Source organism: Lipotes vexillifer, unplaced genomic scaffold, assembly GCF_000442215.2.
Source record: "Lipotes vexillifer unplaced genomic scaffold, Lipotes_vexillifer_v1.1 scaffold690, whole genome shotgun sequence".
In the NCBI taxonomy this organism is placed as follows: Eukaryota; Metazoa; Chordata; class Mammalia; order Artiodactyla; family Lipotidae; genus Lipotes; species Lipotes vexillifer.
This window is the reverse complement of record NW_006798376.1, coordinates 2,538,683-2,547,947: the sequence shown is the minus strand read 5'-3', so window position 1 is coordinate 2,547,947 and position 9,265 is coordinate 2,538,683. Positions and strand designations below refer to the sequence as shown.

At 39.1% G+C, this 9,265-nt stretch overlaps 1 protein-coding gene across 1 annotated transcript in view; it reads left to right on the top strand.

Annotated features, from left to right (window-relative positions):
* Window positions 1-9,265, top strand: part of ASAH2 (N-acylsphingosine amidohydrolase 2) — a 77,620-nt gene that overhangs the window by 48,501 nt on the left and 19,854 nt on the right. Inside the window, exons 12-16 of the mRNA XM_007470294.1 lie at window positions 2,426-2,541; window positions 3,588-3,682; window positions 5,339-5,378; window positions 6,170-6,265; window positions 8,966-9,061. Of these exons, the coding sequence (XP_007470356.1) occupies window positions 2,426-2,541; window positions 3,588-3,682; window positions 5,339-5,378; window positions 6,170-6,265; window positions 8,966-9,061 (443 nt within the window). The remainder of the gene's footprint in view (window positions 1-2,425; window positions 2,542-3,587; window positions 3,683-5,338; window positions 5,379-6,169; window positions 6,266-8,965; window positions 9,062-9,265) is intronic.

Here is a 9,265-nt window from a genome sequence, read left to right as displayed (position 1 = left end):
CCAGTCTTTCCAGAATGGTCTCGGTAGGGAAAGGCCTTCACCTTTGGGTGGCTGCAGAGACATTGACTGGGTGACTGTGTTTGTTCCAGCTCCAGGGCAGCCCAAGTGGCATAGTCTCCATGCAGCTCTGTCAGCTGAGGTCATCACTGGTGAAGATTGCATGCATCCTCACAGGCCAGTACTAAGGGTATCTGCAGCTGCTGTGAGCGCTGTTGTGATCTTCAGTGGTGAAGTCTGCTGGGGACATCCTGACATCCTTTTCTCCCTTGGAGGATGTCATGGCCAAGGGCATCACTTTTGGTGCTACGTTTGGCTTCAGGTACATTCACAGTGGCGGTGGCACTGATGTCTGATATGTCGCATTCATGGAACAGTGACATACCTGAGATCTGGAGCTTGGGTGCTTGTGGAGCAACCATGCCTCCAGGGTCCAGGGCACTGGCTCACCAGCAGCTCTGTGCCTGAGGTATGGGCACATGTGGAGCAGCCATGGAGCTGGGGACTAGAACACGTGCATTTGCACAGGAAAGTGGTTCTGGGGTTCAGGTCTACTTGCAGTGGCTCCAGTGCCTGAGATACAGGTACTTGCAGGGCAGCTGCAGGTCTGGGGTTTGGATCCCAGGAAAACACAGCGTGGTCACAAAGTTGGGGTCTGAAACATGGGCGTACATGGAACACCCGTGGTTCTGGGGTCAGGGTCATGTATGGGTTTGGGGGTGGGGGACTGAGAGCCCTGACTCCAGGGCAGTGGAACAGAAGCTTCTCATGAGGGAGGTACAGCGTCACGTCTCTCTTCAGTGATCCATGGTAATCCATCATTGGTTACCTCAGTCATACAAGCTGCTGGTGTCTCTGTGGAGCAGTCTTCTGGGGTTTGCACTGACAAACAGGGTCCTCTTTCATGAAAGCTGTGGAGAGTCTGTTGCAGAGGCTGTTCAGGTTCTCAGTGGCAAGGGTTTCCAGGGTCTTCCACAGAGCAGGCCACTGCAGCAAATGATGGCACCTGTTATGTGGCTGGCACTGATATCTTCTGCCCTTCCTTGTTCCTAGCCATCTTGAGATGTCTCAGATAAGCCAGCCTTCGCAGTGATACTTTTCATGTGGTTATTCTGTTTTTTGCTCCACTGTGTTGCTGTAGGTTTTTAATTGGACTCTTGAGCCCTCCCAGAGCTATTTTCTTTGGTGGATAGCTAATTATTGTATTCTGTGGGGGGATGAAAGCTGATATATTCTACTTTGGTATCTTGCTGAGGTCATCTCCTTTCTTTATCAGGGCATTTAAAGCTACCAATTTCCCTATGGGAACTGCTTTCACTGCATTCTATAAGTTTTGATATACTGTGTCTTCATTTGCATTCATCCGAAACTGTTTTTATATTTTCTTTTGATTTCTTATTTGACCATAAGCTATTTATAATCATGTTGCTCAATTTCCACATATTTGTGAGTTTATCAAATTTTCTTCTGTTATTTATTCCTAATTTCATTACATTGTGGTTGAAAACATACTTTGTATTATTTATACTTTAAAACATTTATTGAGGTTTGTTTTATGGCCAGCATATGGTCTATTTTAGATAATGTTCCATATGCACTTGAGAAGAATATATATTATGCTGTTGTTGAATGGAGTCCTTTGTTAGTATCTGTTAGGTCTAGTTGGCTTCTAGTGCTGTTCAAATTTTATACTTCCCTATTGGTCTTCTCACTCGTTGTCCCATCTGTTATTGAAAGTGAGTTATTGAAGTTCCAACTATTATTGTTGATTGTTTCTCCCTTCATTTCTGTCAGTTTTGTTTCATGTATTTTTGTACTCTGTTATTAGGTTCATATATGTTCATAGTTGTTATATTTTCCTAATGGATTATAGATTCTATGTTCTTAGGTTTTGTAGTTAACATAGCTTTTCCCCAGATTATGGGTGTTACGCTTGATGGTTGTTTTTATTGCTCGTGTGTGTGTGTGTGTGTGTGTGTGTGTGTGTGTGTACATAATTAAGTGGAGATTCAAAAGTGGGTCTTTAGAGACCACAAGTCAAACAACTGGTACTTCACGTTGGAGGTGTTTTTTTTTTTATAGTTTTCAAAATAAGAAAAAGGTGATTCAGTTCATAGACCTACATTTAATTATATCATATTTTTTTATTTGCAAAATGGTTGAGAAAGAGCAATAAAAAAAATTAAGGTTGTAGAACATATATATTCTTTTATTCCATCAACCACACTGAGGTCTAATTAAACAATGGCTCCTACTTTAGGATGTACAGGAAATCTTGCCTCTTCTATTATGCAAACTGTTTGGAATCACTGAACAACAACCTTGATAAAATCTCTCAGAGTCCTAAAAGCACTGTTGTACAACATTTGTCAAAATGTTGATATTTTTCAGAGGGTTGGAATCATATTAATCATAACATTCCTAATAGGGACAACTGTAGGGGATCCATTATGGGACAGTATTCGGGATCAGGCCCTGGGCAAGCCGTCTGAAGAAATCAAAGAATGCCAAAAACCAAAGCCAATCCTTCTGCATACTGGAGAGGTAATACATTTTGATTATCATGGTGAAATTAGTATATCGTTATGTTTACATTTACGAATTATCAGATATGAATAGTAGCTCTGTGTTGAATAGTCGATCTGTGTGTTATTCAGATGTTCCCGTATCAAATTTTTAATATTAAAAAATATGGATGCTATAAGTGTAACTCTAAGAAATAAGGGTGATGATTATCAAATACACTGGCTTAGAGTTTTACATCTATAGTAAATAAATGAAACAATTAGAACAGTGGAAAAGGAAGAATAAGATTAACATTTTTCTTATTCAGGATTTGTTTATGTTGACTCCAGGATGGGAGTGAACACAGAATTCTTTGCAGAGAAAAACATCTCAGGTTGTTTTCTCACAACTCAGGCAACATTATTAAGTAAAGCAATACTCTTTAAATACTCTTTGGAACATGGATTTTCATATTCATACAGTGTTCATACTGTCATGGATTTTTGATGTAGAAAAAATTTTTAAATAGAGTTTTTTCTAATATTAAAGGAAAATTCCCCAGGAAGAAGAAAGAGAGGAAACAAAGGAATAGAGGGAAAGATTCTACTAATCTGAATATGGTAAAGGATAGATTCTCTTGGAGAAAACCTAAAAAGTAAGGCAAGACTTGGTAACTGAAGACTTAAAGTAAAAAGAAATCATTAACTTAAGCTATTCCAAACGATGGTAATTTCTTATTCATCTTGTATAAGGATAGTCACCATGGTAATATAGGAGAACACTTGGTTATCTATTACACATTGTGATTCCACAATGACAAATCCACTAGAAACTTCATTGATGAGAAAATAAGTCCAGGTTAATGGGACACTGGTATATAAGATTTACGTCTTATTACTATTGAATAGATAGAATATTTAATACTACATGAATTAGAAAAGAAATATGATATTAGGCTAAGACACCCCAAAACAGCTGGAAACACTTAAAATCCTTTAATAAAGGAACTTCTATGAGCAGCGTCAGTCTCTTGACGATAGAAAGAATAATATTCTTAACACAGTTTTCATGCTTTTGGTTCTTAGCTGTCAAAACCTCACCCCTGGCACCCAGATATAGTTGATGTTCAGATTATTACTCTTGGGTTCTTGGCCATCACTGCCATCCCTGGGGAGTTTACGTAAGTTCCTGTTTTTCTTTTTGTAGTTACACATGTAACTGTTGTGGATGTGTTTCTGTTGGGGTCACTTCTTATCATGGGCAGATAATTCTGTACTGACTCCTTTGTATCCTACTGTGCTATGTTTGGCGACGGTGACAAATATTCCCACCCTCTTTTGGTGGGGCCTCTGAAGAATAAATCTTTCTCTGCCTGTTACTAGTGGGTAACGTGAAGTAAACAGAAAAATTTGAAAAGTTATCATTCCAATAAAATTATGCAGTGATTTATTATGTCGGTAGAAAAACTTTAAATAATATTAAAACATAGGGTCGTGAAACAATCAATTTAGGTATTAGAAGCATGGAAACATATTTTAAATCCACTCCTTATGCCATATTTCCTATCTTAGTAAGTAGCAATTTTTTTATCTTTCCATTGCTCAGGCCCTAAATCTTAGAGTCATCCCTGAATTCTTTTTCAATTTTCCCTGCTTTCAATCCTTCAGCAAATTCTGTATGTTCTATTCAACAGTTTCCATCATTCTTCCCCTCCCCACCTCCCGGCCCCAACCTGGGTCTAAGCCACCATTATCTCTCCCCTGGATTTTACTGCAGTAACCTCCTGTCTCACCTTCTTGCTTCTCCCTCACTCCTCTATAGTCTTTCCTCAACATTATAGCCAGAGTAATCCCTGTAAAAGCATAAGTCAAATCATGTCACTACTCAAAACCTTTCCATGGCTTCTAACTCTCCAGAGAAATTCTCAAACGCTTATAATATCCGACAGGGCCCTATGTGATCTTCTCTTCAGCAAGCTTTCTGATCTGATTTCATACCACTCCCCCTTGATCACCCCTGCTGCAGCCAGCTTGGCTTCAGTGCCTTTCCCAGACTACCAAGCACGCTTCTATTTTAGGACTTTCGAACTTACAGTTCCTTCCGCCTGAAACACTTACCCTCCATTTATCCCCATGGCCAAGTCTTTTATTCCTTCAATTCTCTGCTCAAAACTCTAACAGAGATGCCAGTCTTGCTTACATGATATAACATTGTCTTTACTCCCCCACCACTCCTACCACCACCACATCACTACAGCATCAGCACAAACACCACCATCCCCACAATGACCACCACCATTATCTTTCATCCTTATACTACTTTATACTCTCCCTAGCACTTATTGTCATCTCACTTTTTTATTTGCTTGTTGACCATCTTCCCTCCGTAGAATGTCAGCTCCATACTGTTGAATCCTTAGCAGTTTGAAGTGGGTCTGGTATGTGGTAGGTGTCCAATATTTTACTGAAGGATTAAATGAATGAATGAAATAGTAAGTTCTATTATAGTAAGGCAGGAACAGTACACTCTACTTGCCTCAGCTGTCATTAAATAGAATGCAACCTGTTGTTGACTCTGAATGGAAAGTGATTGGGATCTTTTGCCAGTGATAGTCATTGATTCTGTTTTCCTCCTTCAAGTTGTCTGTTTTCACTTTAGGATTTGTTTTGAAGATAGGGCAGTGAGGAAAATAGCTCAACTTTAGCTTGCATTGTTTCTATACACTTTACTATTGTTTGCCAGGATAACATTTTGGCTTTCACTACAAGTCTTTCTGTGTACCTTGTGTACATTCTGAATAGGAAAACACTCTGCTAATTCTGTTTTCTTGACTCAGGACCATGTCTGGACGAAGGCTTCGGGAGGCAGTTCAAGAGGTAAATTAAAAATGAAATAAAATATCCATGCATTTTTATTTGGAAAAGAGAAAAGAATTCCCTATCCCTATGATCTGGCACCTTTTAAATCATTCTTTGCGAAGATGACGAGAGTTTTACACATCTTGAAAGTAACGGCTGGAGGTGAAAATGAAATATTGGTGGCATAAGAACAAACTTAAAAAATATAAGAGAACTATAGTAAGATTAAAATATTTCATTTGTATTTATGTACTAATAATTTAAAAATTGATAATGGTTTTATGGATTCAATAGTAAATGACCCCAAGTACATTAGTATCTTAAAGTCCTGTGTAAATAAAAATCTAACACATGTTAAAAATGCTGTATTTTATTTATATTTGTGATTTCCTTTACATTCAGAAAGTATTGTAAATGGTTCTAAGATGACATAATCAACAAATGTCTTATTATTTGGAGCTGGAAATAACTCCTGTGGTTAGCTAATATGTTCCCATTATACTTCTTTGGAAATTGATAAAATATCTGTATTTTGGTAATAGGAAGATTCTGCATCTGCAAATGCAATCGTTAAGATGTTCGGAGATCCATTGACTTGCACAACTATAGTGCAGAGTTATGGCTTTAAGTTTTCCTAAGGGATCCTTTGATACTCCTGTACTCCTAGGCAGTTTTGATCATTAGGAAAAATATTGTTAAGATAATTATCTTACACTAATGATTCATATTTATAATTGTTAAGTATAAGTAGGATGATAATACACTATAAGATGAAGAGTAATTTTATTGCACTCTCCCTTTCCCCCTAGGAGTTTGCAACTTATGGGATGCTGAATATGACTGTTGTTATTTCGGGTCTATGCAATGTATATACACACTACATTACCACCTATGAAGAATACCAGGTAAAATTAAAAGTTCTCATCATTTAAGTGAATTATACCCTGGTCAAGACTATCGCGTCAAATGCAGAATTTCTTTGTGGACTTCCTCAATTGTGTTTTTGAGAGGTGATTTTGTTTTAGGGCTGGTAAGAGAATGATAAGCCAGAGGTTGTATTTGGGAGCTCTAGGTTGACCATTTCCAAGTTCAGGTCAAAATTCTAGTCTCACTGACTTCCACTTTCCCTGAAATAAATTACTTTGTCAGGGGCACTGATAATAAGCCTGGGTTATGGCATACAACATTCCTAACTCTATCCTTAATGCTTCTGGTGCCTTAAACTTCTGTAGAACCTGGGAAAAACTCCCATTGATAGCTTCTGTTTATTGAGTGCACTGGCTAAGCACCTTGCAAATGTGATCTTACATAATCCTCACAATTAGCCCTGACTGAAGTAGGGTATTATTATATCCATGATACAGATTAGGAAACAAAGCCTCAAAAAAATTAGGGAGGCTGCTGGCTGGTAATGCGTTTTTGTTTACAAAAAGTACAGAAAGTAACCCAAGTACTTTTAAACAACAGTAGTTAAAAACGTGAAAACGGTGTAGAGTTCCACAATTAATGGTTTCTAATACATCTGCAGGTATAACTTGGCAATCCATACTGTGGCACACAGGCTACCCCTTGACAAATACTCAGCTAATTCCAGCAGTAGAGTCTGCCCTGCTGCCCTCTGTTGACTTTACTGAAGGGTCCCTGCCTTCTAGGAAATCCTGTTGAATAAAGGCTCTTAACTGGGGTAAACTTAGATGTGAATAAGTTTTCGTGTATCCACTTTTTCATTTATCTGTAACTGTCATTTAGCATCTCTTTCAATTATGAATGTAGTCAACAAATGACAGAATATTAGCTGTACCTCTGACTTTTGTCACCAATAGGAACCATGAATATTTTTCATATCACAAATAGTTACTGCACATCTGGAAATACCTTTTACTCTCATTGCTATTTTAAAATCACAGTAGTTATTAGATCTGCTACTAGATCTTGTTATTCAGTAGCATCATACAGAAGCACAAACATTACTCTATTGCAAAATTGGTTTATTATTGTTTGATTTCAGTTGAATGGGTTTCCTTTGTCAATCCATGTATTTTATTTTATGTGTTTAGAAATGTTGCTCTGAAAGGGGTCCATAGGCCTCAACAGACTGCCAAAGTAGTCCAAGGCGCAAGTAAATTTAGGAACCCCTACTAGCTTGTCTCCTGGTTAGGGACATGAAAAGATTAGTATTAATTAATTAATTAATTAATTAATAACTCATTCAGTCAACAGATATGTTTTGTGAGAGATACTGTACTAGCCACTATCTGGGCATAACAGTGCCTTGCCCTCAAGACCACTAGAATTTATGGGCCAGTAAAAGACATAGAAGAAAGCAGATGATTACACTTCTGTGAAAGGGATGCACAAGGTGTTATGAAAACGAAGAGAAAGAGCACCAGTTTAGACTGGGTATTTGAAGTTGGGGACTGGCAGATTCTCACGAAGATGTAGAATTTGTCCAAGTTATTGAGAATGAGTAAAAGGACTAATTAAGCAAATAAAAGTTAGGGAGGGTGTTCCGTATTGAGGGAGCTACATACACAAAGGTCCAGAGGGGCAGACTTAGTATATTTAAGGGGCCATAATTAGTTGAGTACCATGGAATTAGCATGATGATGGTAGTGAGATAGGGGCTAGAGTGGGAGGCAAGGGTTACATCGATGGAGAGTCTTTTATGCTGTGCCTCAGAGCTTTGATTCAATAAGGAAGATTTTGGGGAACTGCAGTAGAATTTAGAGGAGAGAATGCTCTGTTGAAATCTGTGATTTAGAAAGCTCACTAGGCTGGCAGTGTAGAAAATGAATTGGAAGGGCAAGTGTAGAGGCAGAGAACTGATTAAGAAGCTGTAGTTATGATCTGGGTGAGAGCTAAGGGCTTGACCAAGGTAAAGCAGTAAAGAAAGAGGAAAATGAAAACATTCAAGAGATGTTAAGGAATGATGACTTGGAGTCTTGTAGGATATAGGATGAAGGAGAGAGAGGGGTCTAAGCTGACTGCAAGATGATCCTAGCATGGGAGACTGGAAGGATGGCCTTCACTGAGATGAAGAATGTTGCAGGGAAAGCTGATATATTTGGAGTGATGAGTTCCAGGTTAGATTTGATGAATTGGAGGTTTCTGTGGAACAACCAAAGCCTTGGCGCTCAGGTAAAAGGAGTTGTATTTGGTTCTATTTTATAGTTCTGTGATGGGTTAAATGTTCTTCTCCAGATAGTTCCATCACCCCCCAGTTTATCCAGGAGTTACTAAGACTCTTATTTTTCCTCATTTTTTTTCTCCTGCTGTACTCTTTGGGGGAGAACATTTATATTACAAGTGCTTAAAATAGACATAAACTCAGGAGCTATTACTCTCTTTCAGGTTAACTGGACTGTTGGTCCAAATGGCATAAGCCAGGAGAATTCTTCACTGCCTTGAGCAAGTAGTTGTTGGGAGCCATTTACTTTTGCTGGTAAATGGAAATGCCCACTCTCCTTTGTCATAAGTAGTCTTGAATTATGTCAGTTTGGATTACGCAAGATGTCCAGTTATCACCCCTCACTAAAATGCAACACCTCTGTAAATGGATCGAAATATGCAGAATGGTGTAAGACTCTGTTCTGCCTCTCCTGCAGGCTCAGCGGTATGAGGCAGCATCCACAATTTACGGACCACATACTCTGTCTGCTTACATCCAGCTTTTCAGAGTCCTTGCTAAGGCCATTGCTACGGTAATCAAAAATTGTATGTTTGGGCCTCCCTGGTGGCGCAGTGGTTGAGAGTCTGCCTGCCGATGCAGGGGATACGGGTTCGTGCCCCGGTCCGGGAGGATCCCACATGCCGCGGAGCGGCTGGGCCCGTGAGCCATGGCCGCTGAGCTTGCGCGTCCGGCAACGGGAAAGGCCACGACAGTGAGAGGCCCACATATCGCAAAA